Consider the following 20,458-nt stretch of genomic DNA (forward strand, 5'->3'; position numbering starts at 1 on the left):
TGCTAAAAAATACACAATCCTAAGTAATTTTTGTTCTGGATATCACTGTAGATATTAACATTTTCAGAGTATTAGACTAAATTTTTTTTTTTACACTTACTCTTTTACGCTTTTTTACACAGATGTTTGATTCCTTGAAATGGTATATACAAGTATATATTTATCATCATTTATTAGAATTCATCTTTGTCATGTCAAGCTTGTACTTATAATAGATTAGATAATTTTAATAATAGAATATCAAATTATTACAAACCTTCAATGCTGAAAATTCAAAGTCAAGGTATTCTCTGAACAAGGAAAGATGTAGGAGATGGAAAGTTGTTTCCTCTGGTGTAGACGGCCTGTAATAGAGCATACACATGACTGAATTTTAAGTTAAGTACGAACAACCAGCTACGTCTGAAAATTCATTGAAAAGAAAATTTCAAACATGGTTGGTGCGCACACATTCATTTCCAAGAAAAAATATCTGAATTGCAGCTACTGAAGATATTAACAAATTTCACTTTAAATTTATATATTAAATCACATATCAAAATGTGAATCACTTACTTCTTTGCATCTTTTTTACCACCAAATTTCACTTCTTCTCGAAGTAAAGAGAAGTGAGGCTCGTGAGAAGACAGGCCCAGCATCATCTGAATCAGGTATAACACACAAAACATAAGCTGTGTGAAATCAAGTCTGGCAGAAATATATTCACATAATACTGTGATGTCTCATATTGAATATAACACCATGATGTCAAATTCAATACTATAATGTCACATTTTCAATACAATACTATATATCAATAATGAATTAATACAATACTATATATCAATAATGAATTAATACAATACTATATATAAACTATATATTAATAATGAATCATTTTAAAACAACTGTAATGTCACATTTTTATTACAATACTATTATTAATGCTGTAATGTCATATGTTTAATACAATCTGTAATGCCTCATATTTAATACAACAATGTCTCCTTTTTACAGCAATCTTATTTTAGATTGTTGTGCTTATAAATAAGATATCAAACAGTTTGTGCATATTGTTTTCTATGACATAAATTATAATTTTGCAATTTCAGCTAGCAATTCCGCTAAAATATATGTTTGAAATGTTCAAAGTAAGTAGCCATGTTAGTAAGGTATACCAGACTGCTTTTCTATTGAATTAAATGTGACCGAAATATTTGAGTGTTAATGTATTTACCAGATCAGCATCCAAACCATACAGGCAGTGACGTGTGTTGTGGTCATAGTTTGGCTTGGATTTCTCATGACGTATGTAATCCATGATCTTATGTTCTCCTTCCCCGGGTGTCTACAAAAGTCAATTGACACACTTCAGAATCTGGTCGGTAAAGAATCTCAAATTCAACCACCGATCATCTCCCAGAATATGAGAACAGAGTTCCTGTTCTTTACATGAAGTAACTATCAATCAAATTAAAACAGAGAACATCCTTTCCCAGTGATTTTTTGGCATGGATTTGAGGTCGAATACAGGCCCCTTCCCCTAAAGAAATTTTGCTGTATTTTCCCAATTTTTAGTTCATATTTTCCCAATCAGTAATTGTAAGTTTCCTTGTACGTTAATAAATATGAAAAAATGTTGATCATAATACATTTTACATAATGTTGTCACATTCCAATGCTATAATTGATTGATCATAGCTATACTATTCATATTCAAAATGATATTAAATCATTGACTTGATGATTATTTTTGAAGGAAGAAAGTACATTTTTTGCCGAAATTAAAAAGATATGGCTATATTTTCCCAATGGAAAAGGTACAGGCCCCTGTATAATTAGGGTAAGAAAGTCACTGTTTCCTAATTTATCAGTTAATTTAATATAGAGGATTTCCTGTTTTATTATTAGTTTTGTAATTGATATAGAAGATTGTCTGTTCCATTATTGGTCTTGTAATATATAAAGAGGATTTCCTGTTCTTTTACTAGTCTTGTAATTGATACAGTGGATTGTCTGTTCCATTATTGGTCTTGTAATTTATAAAGAGGATTTAAAATGTGTTTTTTTAAGATGGTTGCCATGGCGGCCATCTTGTATTTCTGGCCAACCTGAAAAATAACAACACTTCCGCAGGACTATCCCAGCATCATTTCAGGCAAGTTACAGCTGAATCCTACTGGTGGAATTTGAGAAGAAGTTTTAAATAGGTGTTGTTTAGAAGAACCATGTTTGCGCAATCATTTTACAAAATGGCCGCCATGTCGAAGTTTTTACGGGGCCAAAAAAATAACAACACTTTGTTGGCTCTCCTTCCTTAACATCCTCACCAATTTTCCAGCTCAATGGCACCAGTGGAACTGGAGAAGAAGTTTAAAATGTGTTTTTCAAGATGGTTGCCATGGCAGCCATCTTGGATTTCTGACCGGCCTGAAAAATAACAACACTTCCTCAGGACCATCCCAGGATCATTTCAGGCAAGTTTCAGCTCAATCTCACCAGTGGAACTTGAGAAGAAGTTTAAAATGTGTTTTCAAAATGGCGGCTGTGGCATCCATCTTGGATTTCAGACTGACCCGAAAAATAACAACACTTGGTCAGGACCATCCCAGCATCATTTCAGGCAAGTTTCAGCTCAATCCCACTATTGGAATTTTAGAAGAAGTTTTACATAGGTGTTGTTTAGAAGAACCATGATTGCGCAATCACTTTACAAAATGGGCGCCATGGCTGCCATGTCAAAAAGTTTTTACAGGGTAGAAAAATAACAACACTTTGTTGGCTCTCCGTCCTTAACATCCTCACCAATTTTCCAGCTCAATGGCACCAATGGAACTGGAGAAGAAATTTAAAATGTGTTTTTCAAGATGGCGGCCATCTTGGATTTCTGACCGACCCGAAAAATAACAACACTTCCTCAGGACCATCTCAGGATCATTTCTGGTAAGTAAGAGCTGAATCCCACTGGTGGAATTTGAGAAGAAGTTTTAAATAGGTGTTGTTTAGAAGAACCATATGCATGATTGCGCAATCATTTTACAAAATGGCCGCCATGGCTGCCATGTCAAAGTTTTTACGGGGCCAAAAATTAACAACACTTTGTTGGCTCTCCTTCCTTAACATCCTCACCAATTTCCAGCTCAATGGCACCAGTGGAACTGGAGAAGAAGTTTAAAATATGTTTTTCAAGATGGTTGCCATGGCGGCCATCTTGGATTTCTGACCGACCTGAAAAATAACAACACTTCCTCAGGACCATCCCAGGATCATTTCAGGCAAGTTTCAGCTCAATCTCACAAGTGGAACTTGAGAAGAAGTTTCAAATGTGTTTTCAAAATGGCGGCTGTGGCGGCCATCTTGGATTTCAGACTGACCCGAAAAATAACAACACTTGGTCAGGACCATCCCAGCATCATTTCAGGCAAGTTTCAGCTAAATCCCACTGATGGAACTTGAGAAGAAGTTTGAAATGTGAAAAGTTTACGCACGGCGGACGGCGCACGACGCACGGCGGACGACGACGGACGAAGCATGATGACTATAGGTCATCCTGACCCTTCGGGTCAGATGACCTAAAAAGTTTAACATAGCTCTCTATGGATGATGCCGAGGCCATGGGTGTTACATATTATGGAAGTAGCAATAATAATTATCTAATTATGCAAATGTAAGAACAACATATCCATCATTAACAAATACTTGGACAATAAGGTCAGTTGACAAAATAGGAGTCTGTTACTCACCTCCACAATGTGGTAACACGTTGATGTATGTCGACCAGATGAGTGGTAGAGCATCATGGTTGATGTGTAGGTTAGGCAGATGAGGAATGAAGTCGTTTCCAACCAAAAAACCCATCAGGATCCAGTCATCAATAATCCTTTCTAGGTCGTACTCGAAAGGAAGTTTGTCCTGCGTAACACAATCAATACACATCACACGTTATTGCGACAATAGGATAATTTTTTACTAGATGCAGTTAATCTCATATTAGCATGGTAACAGTAAATATTTATTATGAACTCCTAAATGATGAAGGATAATACTACTACACAGTGTTTAACAGAACAGCTCTCAAATCTTTATAGTTGCTAAAAATACCCAATTCTAAAGAATTTTTGTTCTGGATATTGTAGATATTAAAATTTTCAGAGTATTAGTATAAATTTTTTTTTTACACTAGTCTTACTCTTTTACGCTTTTTTACAGATGTTTGATTCCTTGAAATGGTATATACATGTATATATTTATCATCATTTATTAGAATTCATCTTTGTCATGTCAAGCTTGTACTTATAATAGATTAGATAATTTTATATAGAATATCAAATTTTAACAAACCTTCAATGCTGAAAATTCAAAGTCAAGGTATTCTCTGAACAGGGACAGATGTAGGAGATGGAAAGTTGTTTCCTCTGGTGTAGACGGCCTGTAACAGAGCATACACAAGACTGAGTTTTAAGTTAAGTACGAATGACCAGCGACGTCTGAAAATTTATTGAAAAGAAAATTTCAAACATGGTTGGTGCGCACACATTCATTTCCAAGAAAAAAATTCTGAATTGCAGCTACTGAAGATATCAACAAATTAAACTTTGAATTTATATATTAAATCACATATCAAAATGTGAATCACTTACTTCTTTGCATCTTTTTTACCACCAAATTTCACTTCTTCTCGAAGTAAAGAGAAGTGAGGCTCGTGAGAAGACAGGCCCAGCATCATCTGATATAACACACAAAATATAATATATTCAGTGTGTGTATACAGTATTCTGTCCACAAAACATCAGCTGTGTAAAATCAAGACTGGCAGAAATATATTCACATAATACTGTGATGCCTCATATTGAATATAACACCAGGATGTCACGTTCAATACTATAATGTCACATTTTCAATACAATACTTTATATTGATAATGAATTAATAAAATACTATATATATGCTATATATTAATAATGAATCATTTTAAAACAACTGTAATGTCACATTTTTATTACAATACTATTATTAATGCTGTAATGTCATATGTTTAATACAATCTGTAATGCCTCATATTTAATACAACAATGTCTCCTTTTTACAGCAATCTTATTTTAGATTGTTGTGCTTATAAATAAGATATCAAACAGTTTGTGCATATTGTTTTCTATGATATAAATTATAATTCTGCAATTTCAGCTAGCAATTCCGCTAAAATATATGTTTGAAATGTTTAAAGTAAGTAGCCATGTTAGTACGGTATATCTGACTGATTTTCCATTGTGCTAAATGTGACCAACATATTTGAGTGTTAATGTATTTACCAGATCAGCATCCAGACCATACAGGCAGTGACGTGTGTTGTGGTCATAGTTTGGCTTGGATTTCTCATGACGTATGTAATCCATGATCTTATGTTCTCCTTCCCCGGGTGTCTACAAAAGTCAACTGACACACTTCCGAATCTGGTCGGTAAAGAATCTCAAATTCAACCACTGATCATCTCCCAGAATATGAGAACAGACAGAGTTCCTGTTCTTTACATGAAGTAACTATCAATCAAATTAAAACAGAGAACATCCTTTCCTAATTTATCAGTTAATTTAATATAGAGAATTTCCTGTTCTATTATTAGTTTTGTAATTGATATAGAAGATTGTCTGTTCCATTATTGGTCTTGTAATTTATAAAGAGGATTTCCTGTTCTTCACTAGTCTTGTAGTTAAAACAGAGGATTACCTGTTCTATTATTAGTCTTGTAATTGATACAGAGGATTGTCTGTTCCATTATTGGTCTTGTAATTGATACAGAGGATTGTCTGTTCCATTATTGGTCTTGTAATTTATAAAGAGGATTTCCTATTCTATATATATATGAACTACATAACAGTAAAAGTAGATTACCTCATGGCCAGACAGGTGTATCTGCACACCTTGCCAAAGCGGGTCGGTGGAGACCTTTTTCACCACAAAGTACTTGAGCTGTTCTTGTAGCCGTACCATAAACTCCGTACCTGTCAATCAACAGCAGAAACTTTTGTTAAGTGTGATCTATTGTCATTTCAAAACGTTGATGTAACACAATCCAGCAAGGATCCTTAAGGATTTAATTCGTTCTATAATATAATGAGCTGGTGATGGGTAACAGGGATCAACAGAATTTGACTCGACCTATAGTTTACCGATATGATGGGACAAACCCTGAAGACACTCTGTTCATCTAATTACTGGATACTCATGATAAACATTGATGGTAACTTGTACAATAAATCCAAAAGGGAATACAACATTTCAAGATCAGTCTAGGATTCTTCAAAATTTATTCAGACAAGTTGTTGAAATATTTATGCTCAAAAGCAATGTTTATGTATCAACCATGAAATTATGATAAAATGAAAATTTAACAATATCTCTCAAAATATATCTACTCTTGGGTAGCTTTTGCAAACCAACAGGGCCCAGCCCAGTTGTTCAAAAAGTGATAAGCTTAATCACTTGATTAGTGAAAATCTCATTTCTCCTTTACTTAAAATCTGTGTACCAAGGTATATATATTCCTTAAAATATGCAGGCAGGAAGCGACTGATGAGTGCTGGTTGCATTCTCCAGCCCTAAACTGTGGTCATTGACAAACTCTCCCGTCCTAAACTGTGGTCATTGACAAACTCTCCAGCCCTAAACTGTGGTCACTGACAAACTCTCCAGCCCCAAAACTGTGGTCATTGACAAACTCTCCAGTCCTAAACTGTGGTGACTGACAAACTCTCCAGCCCTAAACTGTGGTCATTGACAAACTCTCCAGCCCTAAACTGTGGTCATTGACAAACTCTCCAGTCCTAAACTGTGGTCACTGACAAACTCTCCAGCCCTAAACTGTGGTCATTGACAAACTCTCCAGCCCTAAACTGTGTTCATTGACAAACTCTCCAGCCCTAAACTGTGGTCATTGACAAACTCTCCAGCCCTAAACTATGGTCATTGACAAACTCCCCAGTCCTAAACTGTGGTCATTGACAAACTCTCCAGCCCTAAACTGTGGTCACTGACAAACTCTCCAGCCCTAAACTGTGGTCACTGACAAACTCTCCAGCCCTAAACTGTGGTCATTGACAAACTCTCCAGTCCTAAACTGTGGTCATTGACAAACTCTCCAGCCCTAAACTGTGGTCATTGACAAACTCTCCAGTCCTAAACTGTGGTCATTGACAAACTCTCCAGCCCTAAACTGTGGTCACTGACAAACTCTCAAGTCCTAAACTGTGGTCATTGACAAACTCTCCAGCCCTAAACTGTGGTCATTGACAAACTCTCCAGCCCTAAACTGTGGTCATTGACAAACTCTCCAGCCCTAAACTGTGGTCATTGACAAACTCTCCAGTCCTAAACTGTGGTCATTGAAAAACTCTCCAGCCCTAAACTGTGGTCATTGACAAACTCTCCAGTCGTAAACTGTGGTCATTGACAAACTCTCCAGCCCTAAACTGTGGTCATTGAAAAACTCTCCAGCCCTAAACTGTGGTCATTGACAAACTCTCCAGTCCTAAACTGTGGTCATTGACAAACTCTCCAGTCGTAAACTGTGGTCATTGACAAACTCTCCAGCCCTAAACTGTGTTCATTGACAAACTCTCCAGCCCTAAACTGTGGTCATTGACAAACTCTCCAGCCCTAAACTGTGGTCATTGACAAACTCTCCAGTCGTAAACTGTGGTCATTGACAAACTCTCCAGTCGTAAACTGTGGTCATTGACAAACTCTCCAGTCGTAAACTGTGGTCATTGACAAACTCTCCAGTCCTAAACTGTGGTCATTGACAAACTCTCCAGTCCTAAACTGTGGTCATTGACAAACTCTCTAGCCCTAAACTGTGGTCATTGACAAAATCTCCAGTCCTAAACTGTGGTCATTGACAAACTCTCCAGTCCTAAACTGTGGTCATTGACAAACTCTCCAGCCCTAAACTGTGGTCATTGACAAACTCTCCAGCCCTAAACTGTGGTCATTGACGAACTCTCCAGTCCTAAACTGTGGTCATTGACAAACTCTCCAGCCCTAAACTGTGGTCATTGACAAACTCTCCAGTCCTAAACTGTGGTCATTGACAAACTCTCCAGTCCTAAACTGTGGTCATTGACAAACTCTCCAGTCCTAAACTGTGGTCATTGACAAACTCCCCAGTCCTAAACTGTGGTCATTGACAAACTCTCCAGCCCTAAACTGTGGTCATTGACAAACTCTCCAGTCCTAAACTGTGGTCATTGACAAACTCTCCAGTCCTAAACTGTGGTCATTGACAAACTCTCCAGTCCTAAACTGTGGTCATTGACAAACTCTCCAGCCCTAAACTGTGGTCATTGACAAACTCTCCAGCCCTAAACTGTGGTCATTGATAAACTCTCCAGCCCTAAACTGTGGTCATTGACAAACTCTCCAGCCCTAAACTGTGGTCATTGACAAACTCTCCAGTCCTAAACTGTGGTCATTGACAAACTCTCCAGTCCTAAACTGTGGTCATTGACAAACTCCCCAGTCCTAAACTGTGGTCATTGACAAACTCTCCAGTCCTAAACTGTGGTCATTGACAAACTCCCCAGTCCTAAACTGTGGTCATTGACAAACTCTCCAGTCCTAAACTGTGGTCATTGACAAACTCCCCAGTCCTAAACTGTGGTCATTGACAAACTCTCCAGCCCTAAACTGTGGTCATTGATAAACTCTCCAGTCCTAAACTGTGGTCATTGACAAACTCTCCCGTCCTAAACTGTGGTCATTGACAAACTCTCCAGTCCTAAACTGTGGTCATTGACAAACTCCCCAGTCCTAAACTGTGGTCATTGACAAACTCTCCAGTCCTAAACTGTGGTCATTGACAAACTCCCCAGTCCTAAACTGTGGTCATTGACAAACTCTCCAGCCCTAAACTGTGGTCATTGACAAACTCTCCAGCCCTAAACTGTGGTCATTGACAAACTCTCCAGCCCTAAACTGTGGTCATTGATAAACTCTCCAGTCCTAAACTGTGGTCATTGACAAACTCTCCAGCCCTAAACTGTGGTCATTGACAAACTAATCTGGTGTGAGATTCATAAAATTTGTTTACAGACATAATACTTCACAGTCTGTGAGAAATAGATTAGAAGTATAACATGAGAAAAATATTTATGATACACAGAGGTTTTAATATCCAAATAACAGGAACGAGTAATCACACAGTGTCTACTATACCTGGTGTAATACAATTGGAGTCAAATCTTTTCTCTGTAGGAAGTGTTTCCCCAGATTCTCTGGCTTTCCGCTCCAACTCTTCTGCATCTCGTGCAGATCTATACAAATAAGTTTAGGTTAAACCTAGCACAAAACGGAGAATGACGAGTCATTCAAAATTCAACAGCAATAAACTTCAATACACTTAAAATAAGGAGCACTGATAAATAGATTACTCAAATTAACAGGTAACCATGGGAATAAATTAAAATACTGACCTAAATCGTCGTCCTCTCTGTTGGTTCATCTTTGCCCGGGGGGCAACACCATCTATTGCCATGAAGAAAACTTTCTTCGGTTTTATGGTACGAAACAGAAACTAAAAAAGAATATGTTTCCATTTAAGATATCAATAATAACATTAAGATTTAAACACTCATTTTGGACATAATAATATGAAGTTGATTAAATTTCATGCTTTGAATAAAAAAATTGAAATAAATAAACTTTTTATAATAGCTGTAAATTAACAACACAAATTGCATTCAACAGCAAAAGGTATATAATAGTTGTACAAGAAGTTTACCGAATATCTAACTTAATTACATGTGTTTTGAATTTAAATAACACTTTTACCTCTAAATAATAAAATATATCTGCAAATATCTTCTCTTCTGTGATTCTGAAGTGTGGGTTGCCATCATCAGGATGTGAACATGTGTGAACGACGCCATTCATGTCCAGATAAAGGTTGTCAAACTCAGGAATCTTCAAATACAAGAAAACAAACTCAATAAGGAATTGATATTTAGTTAAACATTGATATTAAGTTCTAAAAGAATCCCAAATTAAATGGAGCAATGAAAAACAGCATTGATGCTCCAGCAAGTCCCTAGATAAGGTCACCAGTTTGAGTGGGTGGGTGTGATGTGTTTGTTTGCTGGGTTTATCACCCCGTAAACTGCCAAGGTCATTTTGAGGTGGGGTCTCATTGTAGTAGTAGGTGACTACCTCACTGAAGAATCACAGGAGGCCAATCAACATGGCATCCAGAGCAAGTGTCTTGCCTCTGGTATTTATCGAGATAGTACTAGATAAGAAAACTCCACCTCAAAAGGGTGTGTGCATGTCAATTGACAAGGCGATCCAAGCAGTGAACATTAAAATATCAATGGTCAATATTATGGTGTTATGAGGTCATATTCTGCAACATGATAACATATTTTTACATGATAACTGTTTGAAATTTGACTATATGGTCAATAAAAATATACAATGACCAAATACATGTATACAAAACTCAGGGAACAATATATATATGACGCCATTCACAATAGCGCACCATCATCATTTTCATTACACATTTTCATGATCGTGCAATGAAAAAGATTCACAACACCTTACAACTTGTTCCATTTTTAAGTACAGTATGTGAGAAAAATAATCAAACATGAGTCAGTACTGTAGACAGGGATATCTCAACCCTTTGTTAGAGTTTGGCTAGTCAGCACTCGACAAGTCTCGTCCAGCCAAACTCTTACACTCAGGTTGAGATATACCTGTCCACTGGTACAGGCCCATTAAGATTCTATATTAATCCTTCAAAATGCAAGAACAATCCTCTGACAAGGGAGATAACTTTTAATGATTTCCTTTCTAACTATAAGTATGACATTAAACAAAATGTGTTAAAAAAGAAAGCTGTATGAAGATTAAACACCAGCATTTTTTCTTAAATATAAACAGGAAGGATATGGGTTCTCACTTTTGTATACTGTTTAACATCATATCAACAGTTATATAGGTCATTAAGGACAGCACAGGAAGGATATACTGTCAGTCATATGTCAGAATGTATTGTATCTGCAGTACATTGTACATAATGTCTCGTGACTCTGTACCATAAGATTATAAAAACAAGTGCAATCAATGATTGCGAAAGCTCAATGGCGGCAGCAATCACACTATGCATTCATTTTTTATGTATGTATAAGCATGTCATTTTGAAATTGTATGTCACATAATATCGCTCCTAGACCTCTAATGGATGTATAAACCAAATAAGAAGGGTGTGGACTTACAAGCTTTCCAAAACTAACCCCCAAAATCTTTAAAGCGGGTTTTAGTGTCAAAAAAAGTAAGTCCACTAAATGGTAAAATGCCAAAAAAAAATCATAAATTTTCTCTGCATGATTTTGCCACAGCATCACTCCTGGATCTCTAATGAATGTATAAACCAAATTAGAAGGGTGATAGGTGTATACTTTTGGACTTACAAGCTTTCCAAAAACTTACCCCAAAAACTTTAAAGTTTTGGGGTGGGACGCCGACACCGACGTGACAGCATTAGCCCTCGGTTACTCGTAACCGGTGAGCTAAAAATAGATTAGCATCCGGTTGTGTGTGTCCTTATTTCTATATTTTGATATATCCACCTAATCACATGTATATGACTTTTGTACATTTTATTTTTCATGTATTTAATATATATATATATCAAAATAACTGATATGAAAATTCAAGTAATGTAACACATTACGATCTAAAGAAGACATACTGCAGTACACTAATGATATAATTGTGCATTTTTTACATTAAAAAAGAGAGACAATTTTTAAAATTTGTGTTAAGCATTAAAATTATTGTTAAGCATTAAAATTATTTATGTAATATGCAAATTTAAAACATCAATGAAAGTGTGATCAAATCTCTATAACAGCTGTTTTATGGGGGGTTTTTTTTTGCAAAAATTTTACATTGAACTATAAGGTGAAAACTTTCACTCATGATGAAGTAGACCATCTATTGACCCATGACCTTAGGTGATTTACATATAGCCCATTGTTTGGTAAAATAATAAAATCTTATCATTATACTCAATTTATTATCAATGTCATAACCCTTTGAAATCTTACACAGAATTTTAGACAACGGAATATATTATATATACTTCAGCTTGTATACATTGTATATCAAACTTAATCTGAAACACCATAATGTGTTTACACTGCTTAGAAAGTAAGGAGGCTTTATAGAGCTACAGCTTTGACACTATGGGAAAGGGTTGCTATAGGAAAATTATATGTAAATTTTGTTCTTTCGATATGCATTTAGTCATTTACTCGTAGAAAAAGGAAGGTACGTGGCATGGCTAGCAATAGGTATTTATCCCTTGACAGAAAAAGAGAACCTGTACATCATGTACCGGTAACTCTGACATTGGAGTTTAATTTCATTATTATTTATTCAAATGTGAAAGTGATTCAGTTAAAGTTCTAAGAGAGAAATATATACCAGCAACCAAAGTATTACTTTTATACTTATCCGAACCAAATGAAAATACAATAATTATTCTATGAAAGTTTGTAGATTTCTAGAAAAGCTTGACAAAGTTAATTTCTGAACCACAAGTTGTGCTCTTTTATATGTAACTACAATATACAATTATTAATTATTGCTGTATACAGAAAATGATGTAATTTTGTGCTAATCATCACATGCCATGTATCCTATCTACTAAATGCATGTGACTTTTAGTTATACACATGTGTATTATACACATGGTACTCAGATAAAGTGAATATAAGACCTTGAACTTTGAAAAACAAAATGGAAAGTGGGCTTAATTCACAACAGCACTACAGTTCTAGGAAATGAATATCACCACAACGGAAATGAGTGGCTTAGGATATATATGTAGTATTATGTACTACAAACAACATCATCATACATATATAGCCTATTGATAAAGATCAATGAATTCATTGTTTTATTCGAATTCCCTAACACAAGAAAAATAATGAACTAGTCCGAATTCCCTAACACAAAAAAAATAATGAACTAGTCCTAGGACAAAGTCTGAGGTTGATATTTTACCATGTATCAATATTAACTGATTGCAACTACAAATGTTTGACAATCAACTTTTTTATACTTTTTAAATAATATATTCACAATCCAAAGACCAAACTATACATCAATATACATTTAAATTATATTGGATATTGTAAAACAATACCAAGAGGAAGTAATTTCAAATATATTTTTGGAAACACCCTAAATATAATAAGATTTGTGAGTAACTTTTTCTAGCATTAAAAGAAGATATTACTTTTTACAGGAATATATCATTGATATTTATAGTAAGATTGATAATCACACCTCTTTTCATTTAATATCGAGCGCTGCTACTTGAACAGTTTTCTTTTTTTAATAATTATCTCTGATTTATTTATTATGATTATTATTCTGGTTTCACAGCTTCCAATACCACCATTTCTTAATTCTTATCTCTGATTTCAAAGCTTCTAAAACCACTGTGTTTTTCCAAGTTTTACAACCAAATTTTAATGTTTTATATATATATATAGCATGCATATGCACTCAACTATAAAATACAAAGTTATCACAGATTCCTGAGATTGTCTTGAATTTCCCCAAGGAATTTCTTACCTGATGAATTCAAAATGAAATAAAATTCTCAGAATGCTAGCTTTCCAACAACATTAATTTTCATTATTACCACAAAAATGTCCAAGTCTTGCATCTAGAGGGGAAGTCGAGAAAGTTTTTGGTTGGTATCATAATAAATAACAAATAATTAGCCACAGACCTTTAGTCATCTTAACTGATTTAGGCCAGAGGAAACTCAAGCTATTAATGTAAAATACAGAAGGAAGTCTTTATAAACAGATCGAGGAATCCATCGATTTGTAGAAAAAGAATTGAAAGTTTCAGAAAATTGTGTCTCACTTTTCTTGTTCCAGCCCTTGAGCCATCAACTTTTCAATGTAACATATAAAAACCTGGCCAAAAAACCATGTAAACACCAAAGCAATTGAGTAATGAATCTTGTCAGATTGTTGTCAAAGGACATAATTTTGTTGAATTTCATCATCATAATTTTTGGTAGTTTCCATCCTTTTATCCTCATGTTTAGAAGATCAGACACAAATCTTACTTTTTCAGGTTAAATACACTACATATCTGCTTGTTTCCATCTCACAAGGCACATCTATTACATCTTATCAAAGGAATGCTGATCTGCAGATGATGCAACAGTGCCATATTGGCTTGACACATTATAGTCTGTTATTGAATGTGAAGTGAACATTGATACTGAATAATTGTGACAATGAAATTACTCAAATAAGCTTGAAAATGAATGAACAAGTGGGCCAAAAAGATTCATTTCAATGACTTAGACGTCACCCTTTTTTGTCGTTTTGCACAAGACAAATGTCACTAGACCTCTCCTGTTTGTTAACATTGGCCATATATAATGCATAGTCTAGCCAGATTTGCCAGTGCTCTAGATCTGTAGTACCTGATAAAACACAAGGTTCGTCAATATTTCATAAACGAACAACTCTAGTCCATCCTTTTGGACTGTGATAAACGAAATTGGACTGCGATTGACCAAAACGCTCCTAATTAAAAATTGAGAATTACTGTACAGTAGTCTACAGAAATCCAATACAGAAACATTTTATATAGTTACAACTTCAGACGATTTAGCTTTCATGCCAGATTTTCACATTCTCATTCAACTTTTGTAACAAATCACGTTTAGACATTACGAATGAAATAATGCATCATTTTATAATTAAATACAGAAAGTGAATCGGACATATCATAGGATAATGAAATATTGCACAATTCTGAGGAAACAGATTATTGATGTCTCACCTGAAATTCCTTTACAACCTCGCTCAGACATGGATAACGTTCACTGACCCATCTGTAAAATTTTGGAACACCCATATTTCCAGAGGTATATTGTACTTAAAGGTTTACAACTTTATGACACCGTTGATTTGATAACAGTACTGCCTATGCACCTTCATTTTCTCTTTTCAATTCAACCGGATATGAATATCTTGTCTCTAAAATAAAAGAGTTCCCCGGCCTTTTCGCCGAACGCAACGTCAACTTCCGCCATCTCTTGCTGCTCTGCTCACTTTTGAAGGAAACATGGAATATCTAGAGAAATTTACTCCAGCTTTTATCAAAAACATTCCAACACATATGGTAATTATCTTAACTATTTTGAAGATATTTGTTTTAATTGAAGTAGAAGAAAGAGTCATATTTGAATAATTTTCGGCTAGGTCTACTGTAATAATTGCAGTAGCAGCTGTTCGGTCAGTGTTCAGCAAATGTACGATACGGGACTGTTTTGTAACAGTTTTTATTAGAACATTTGGAAAAATGAACCTGAATGTAATTGTAACACTGACTTTGATTATATAAAGTCTTTAGATATCTGTATTTCTTAAAGGATTAATATTGCACTTGATAATCATTTTTTCCGTTTAATGTTTATAAACAATATCTAAGCTCTTAAAACATTATATGATAAGAAATTCTTCAGTAATACAAAACATTCTTTTTATTTGATAACTCTGTAAAGATTGAACCTTTGTTATTATTATAAGGTATTACTATTCTTGATTACTATTTCATAATATCTGGTAAGATTTGTCTCCCCTCCACTGGAACTGGACTGGGCGCTCATGATCAATCTTTGGCTCCCAATAAAATACACCTTCTTAAAAGTGGTAGTCTATAGGGTATGTCTTCGTGGTCGAAGTGGGGAATGAAATGAAAGTGAACATTACTAAATGCTGGTGACCAGGTAACTCAAATGGTTAGACCGCCTGTCTAACGTTTGGAGATCCTGGGTTCAAGTCCAGGTCTGGTTGTTGCACTTTTTTCCTCTCTTGTTACATATATATACTTAATCTGAAGGGTTCTGATGTTAATATCGCCTTAAAGCTGCCTACGTAGTAAGATCGTCAGAAAATCCGGACTAATATACGGTATACTGTACGTCCCTGTTCAAATTTAAACCAAGCTACCAACTTCATATATATATATATTTAAATATATAGAGTATTAGCATAATATATTCACTTTAATATTTAACAAATATATGATAATATTCAAATGTTATATACAAATACTTGTATGTATAAAAAAAATAATCTTGTTTTGTTTATATAGGACTTTGATGGACAGAAAAGGGCTGAGAAATGGTTTCAAATTATCATAATGGTGTTTGGGGTAAGTTCAATGAAAAAGTTCAGGGCATCATGCAGTAAAATTTTCCTCAGAATGCTATATATATATAATTATTTATTTTCATGGTCTCTGCTTTTAAATGTGTTATATTTAAGGAGGAATTGGATATTTCACTGCTTTTGATAATTAAAGATTTGATGTTTGCATAAAGCATAAATGTTGAGAATCATAAAGAAATTGTACTGCCAGTAGTTGATTGTTGGTCTAGCCTAATATCTTTTAAGATTAAGTTGACTTAGTAGCTTTAATTCTTTATGTCAGTCCTTAAGGCCCTTTGGGCATCTTGTTTGTTTTATGTATTTAAAGATATAGTATGTACAAATGTATATACATATTATATATATTAATATACATCTTCCTTTCTTACAGGTAGTAGGATTTGCGTGGGGATACATCTGCCAGCAGTTTTCACAGACTATGTACATTCTCATAGCAGGATTTGTTATCTCATGTTTTGTAAGTGTGATGTATTTTGCTATAATTTATTTACAGAGACACTCTGGTGATTTTTGTTCCTTTTTTTATAGCTCTGTAACATAATAAATATTTAAAGTTACAACTAATAAATATGATTTTATCTAACTTAAATACAACATATAATTTTCAGCTTTCTTTAACACATTCTTTCCTTGGAGAAATTATCATGAAACTCCAGATCTATTTACTGATCAGAAAGAACTTAACAAACAATGACACATTTTTTAAGTTTTGTGGTTTTAAAATAAAATCTCTGGTTTCAAACATAAAATTATTCGGAATTAAAAACTTTTTTTTAAATTTTCATTGGTCAGTGAATTATGTATTTTATGTAACTGCCACTTCACTGTAGATGCCTTTATATTGATTACTAGCGCTAGATCTCAATTTTATAAATTCAGCAGATTCTGCACTGTCGGAAGCCTGCTGGATTCTGCTCTATTTTTTGTGTCAAACGATGAAGCAAGTCTCGTTGGTTTCGAACAATACAGGTTATGTAATATATAACAAGTTCATTTTAAGTCAGTATATTTTCCTATTTACATAAGGAAACGTTACAGTTTTAAAACATTATATTATGACTTTTATTAGGTCATCTGACCTGAAGGGTCAGGATGACCTATAGCCATCGTGCTTCGTCCGTCGCCGTGCGTCGTCCGCCGTCCGTAAACTTTTCACATTTCAATCTTCTTCTCAAATTCCACCAGTGGGATTAAGCTGAAACTTGCCAGAAATGATCCTGAGATGGTCCTGACCAAGTGTTGTTATTTGTCTGGTCGGTCCGAAATCCAAGATGGCCGCCGTGGCCGCCATCTTGAAAAACACATTTTAAACTTCTTCTCAAGTTCCACCAGTCCTATTGAGCTGAAACTTGCCTTAAATGATCCTGATATGATCGGGACCAAGTGTTGTTATTTTTCGGGTCGGTCCGAAATCCAAGATGGCCGCCATAGCCACCATTTTGAAAACACATTTTAAACTTCTTCTCAAGTTCCACCAGTCCTATTGAGCTGAAACTTGCCTTAAATGATCCTGATATGATCGGGACCAAGTGTTGTTATTTTTCGGGTCGGTCCGAAATCCAAGATGGCCGCCATAGCCACCATTTTGAAAACACATTTTAAACTTCTTGTCCAGTTCCACCAGTGCTATTGAGCTGAAACTTGCCTGAAATGATCCTGATATGATCCCGACCAAGGGTTGTTATTTTTCTGGTCAGTCCGAAATCCAAGATGGCCGCCGTGGCCGCCATCTTGAAAAACATATTTTAAACTTCTTCTCCAGTTCAACCAGTGCTATTGAGCTGAAATGATCCTGATATGATCTCGACCAAGGGTTGTTATTTTTCGGGTCGGTCCGAAATCGAAGATGGCCACTGGGCTGCCATCTTGAAAAACATATTTTAAACTTCTTCTCAAGTTCCACCAGTGCTGTTGGGCTGAAACTTGCCTGAAATGATCCTGAGATGATCCTGACCAAGTATTGTTATTTTTTGGATTGGCCTGAAATCCAAGACGGCCGCCATGGCCACCATCTTGAAAAACACATTTTAAACTTCTTCTCCAGTTCCATTGGTGCCATTGAGCTGGAAATAGGTGAGGATGTCAAGGAAGGCGAGCCAACATAGTGTTGTTATTTTTTCGGCCTTGTAAAATCATTGACTTGGTAGACATGGTGGCCAATTTGTAACATGATTGTGCAATCATGGTTTTCCTTAACAATGCCTATTTCAAACTTCTTCTCAAATTCCACCAGTGGGATTCAGCTCTAACTTGCCAGAAATTATCCTTAGGTGGTCCAGACCAAGTGTTGTTATTTATTGGGTTGGTCAGAAATCCAAGATGGCCACCATGGCCAACAGTGCCACTATATACTTGCTACAGAGAATACATACTACAATAATATAAGGGTTTTAATTTAGAGTCAGATGACCGTTAAGGCCCCTGGGCCTCTTGTTATTCTAAAAATTCATTAAATAACCATCTCTACTTACATTGAAAACCACAGAATTAAACCCATATTGGACAAAAGGTGTTGTTTATGCGGGTTGCTGACTTCACAAATCTCATTTTTAATGGAATCTAGATAATACTAATTGAATTTCTTGTTTTTACAGTTGACTCTACCACCTTGGCCTGTGTTTAGACGAAAGCCCCTCAAGTGGCTCAAAGTAAAACAAGAAAGTGAACCTGAAACTACAAATAATACAGCACCAAGTTCTGGATCGGCACACAAACGAAGAGGGAGATAGACTTATAATGACATCATGACCACGTTCATAATTTATTTTTCAACATCTGAAATCTAAATTGAGAAAAAAGTCTGTAATTGTGTAATATTGTATATTTGATGTGTTCACTTGGTAGAGTTTCATTAAAATTATTTTTAATCTGAGTTTGAAAATTCAATAGTTATAAGATTCTGTCTTTTTGCAATTTTTTGGCTGTCTTCATTTGATGATGTTTTGTTTGAATGTGTAAAGGACCATTTACTATTTCTACAAATCAAAGATAGGGCCAAGCTCAATTATTTTTGAGAATTGAGGAATGAGATCAATCAATATTGAAGAACCTCATCATGATTTTTTTAGTTTTGTTTATCAACCGTATATATGTTGATATACATGTATTTTCAGTTGTACAACTTTCAAAATCAGTAAAATCTTTATTTAACAAATGCTACATTTTCTCATGTTAAAAGCTTAAAAGGCAGTAAATATGTAACATAATGTTCATGTTATATCATGTATATACCGGTAATAGACCCAAATGGACATAATTCATATATCATGGTCTTGGTGTAACATAAAAAAGTACTATAAGATGTTACAATGTAGTTGGATTTTAAAATAATCACAGCGAATTTTGACTATAATAATATAAATCAATGATTTTTGTGGTTACTGATTTATATCTTGATTTATCTGGGTCTTCTAACTTTACTTTAATAAGGAAATTCAAAATTATGTATTTATATAAACCCTCTACGTATGGTTGAATCAATGTTCAACATGTAATGTTGGTATTTGCTTCATAAAATAAATTTCTTCATAGAATATATACATTCACTGTTGGTGATTTTTCATAACTTGGTTAGGTATTCCTGTCTGTATGCGATCATGAAACTGATTTTTCGTTTGTAATGAAGTACCTCTGATCATTTGTTTATCATTTTAAAGGGTAAATTTTTGGTAATATTATGACATTCATAGGCATAAGTAGTTTTCGCGCATCATGTATAATCTAAACAAATTCATACTACATCAGTTGAAGTGAAATGAAAAGTTTTAGTATTTCATACTTTTCAAAGACATATTTTGTGTTCCACTTTCAGTAGACAATATCTGGTAGCATATCTGATCAGTCGGGCACACCATATTATATTAATCTGAAGATTAACGTCCGATAGCTGATTTTTTAAAATGTTGATAAAACATCAGAAATCTTCAGATTAACCATATATTAACCATTTCACTAATCCAATTAAGGAATTGTTTTAATATTTTATCTAATAAGTGTAATACAAGGTGAACTAGCTTATCATTTGATCTTCTAGTCATACAGAAGTCTGTGCAGCATTTGTCATTGAAAATAATGTAACAGAGTGGATCTGTAGAAACTTAGCTTTATCTTAGAAAAGTCGCTTAGAGTAGACAAAATCATCTTGTTCAACATATATCAGTTTTAAGAACATTTCAAAACTTTTTTTTTAATAAAAAGAGAGGTTTCTA

At 34.7% G+C, this 20,458-nt stretch overlaps 2 protein-coding genes across 4 annotated transcripts in view; one reads left to right on the forward strand and one right to left on the reverse strand.

Moving 5' to 3' along the window:
* LOC117344527 (5'-3' exoribonuclease 1-like) overlaps positions 1-15,022 on the reverse strand; it is a 51,684-nt gene extending 36,662 nt beyond the window's left edge. For 2 of the 3 annotated variants that reach the window (XM_033907296.1, XM_033907295.1), the window contains exons 1-3: positions 1,217-1,323; positions 556-641; positions 257-344 (exon numbers count right to left, since the gene is read on the reverse strand). In XM_033907296.1, the coding sequence (XP_033763187.1) occupies positions 257-344; positions 556-641; positions 1,217-1,300 (258 nt within the window). In that variant the 5' untranslated portion in view covers positions 1,301-1,323. Of the gene's footprint in view, positions 1-256; positions 345-555; positions 642-1,216; positions 1,324-3,722; positions 3,892-4,320; positions 4,409-4,619; positions 4,706-5,288; positions 5,400-5,868; positions 5,979-9,189; positions 9,288-9,446; positions 9,548-9,804; positions 9,937-14,856 lie in introns of those variants that run through there. The other variant, XM_033907297.1, reaches the window with a different exon arrangement.
* A 48-nt stretch (positions 15,023-15,070) lies between these two features.
* LOC117344528 (signal peptidase complex subunit 1-like) lies at positions 15,071-20,458 on the forward strand. Its single transcript, XM_033907299.1, has 4 exons — positions 15,071-15,198; positions 16,174-16,233; positions 16,621-16,707; positions 18,845-20,458. The coding sequence occupies exons 1-4, from the start codon at positions 15,142-15,144 to the stop codon at positions 18,977-18,979; spliced, it is 339 nt and encodes a 112-aa protein (XP_033763190.1). The 5' UTR covers positions 15,071-15,141; the 3' UTR covers positions 18,980-20,458.

This window comes from Pecten maximus, chromosome 16 (genome assembly GCF_902652985.1).
Source record: "Pecten maximus chromosome 16, xPecMax1.1, whole genome shotgun sequence".
Classification (NCBI taxonomy): Eukaryota; Metazoa; Mollusca; class Bivalvia; order Pectinida; family Pectinidae; genus Pecten; species Pecten maximus.

Coding starts and splice junctions, on each gene's coding strand:
- LOC117344528 (XM_033907299.1), top strand. CDS start 15,142: ATGGAATATCTAGAGAAATTTACTCCAGCTTTTATCAAAAACATTCCA. Junction 16,234..16,620: donor TTATCATAATGGTGTTTGGG/GTAAGTTCAATG, acceptor CCTTTCTTACAG/GTAGTAGGATTTGCGTGGGG. Junction 16,708..18,844: donor GATTTGTTATCTCATGTTTT/GTAAGTGTGATG, acceptor TTGTTTTTACAG/TTGACTCTACCACCTTGGCC.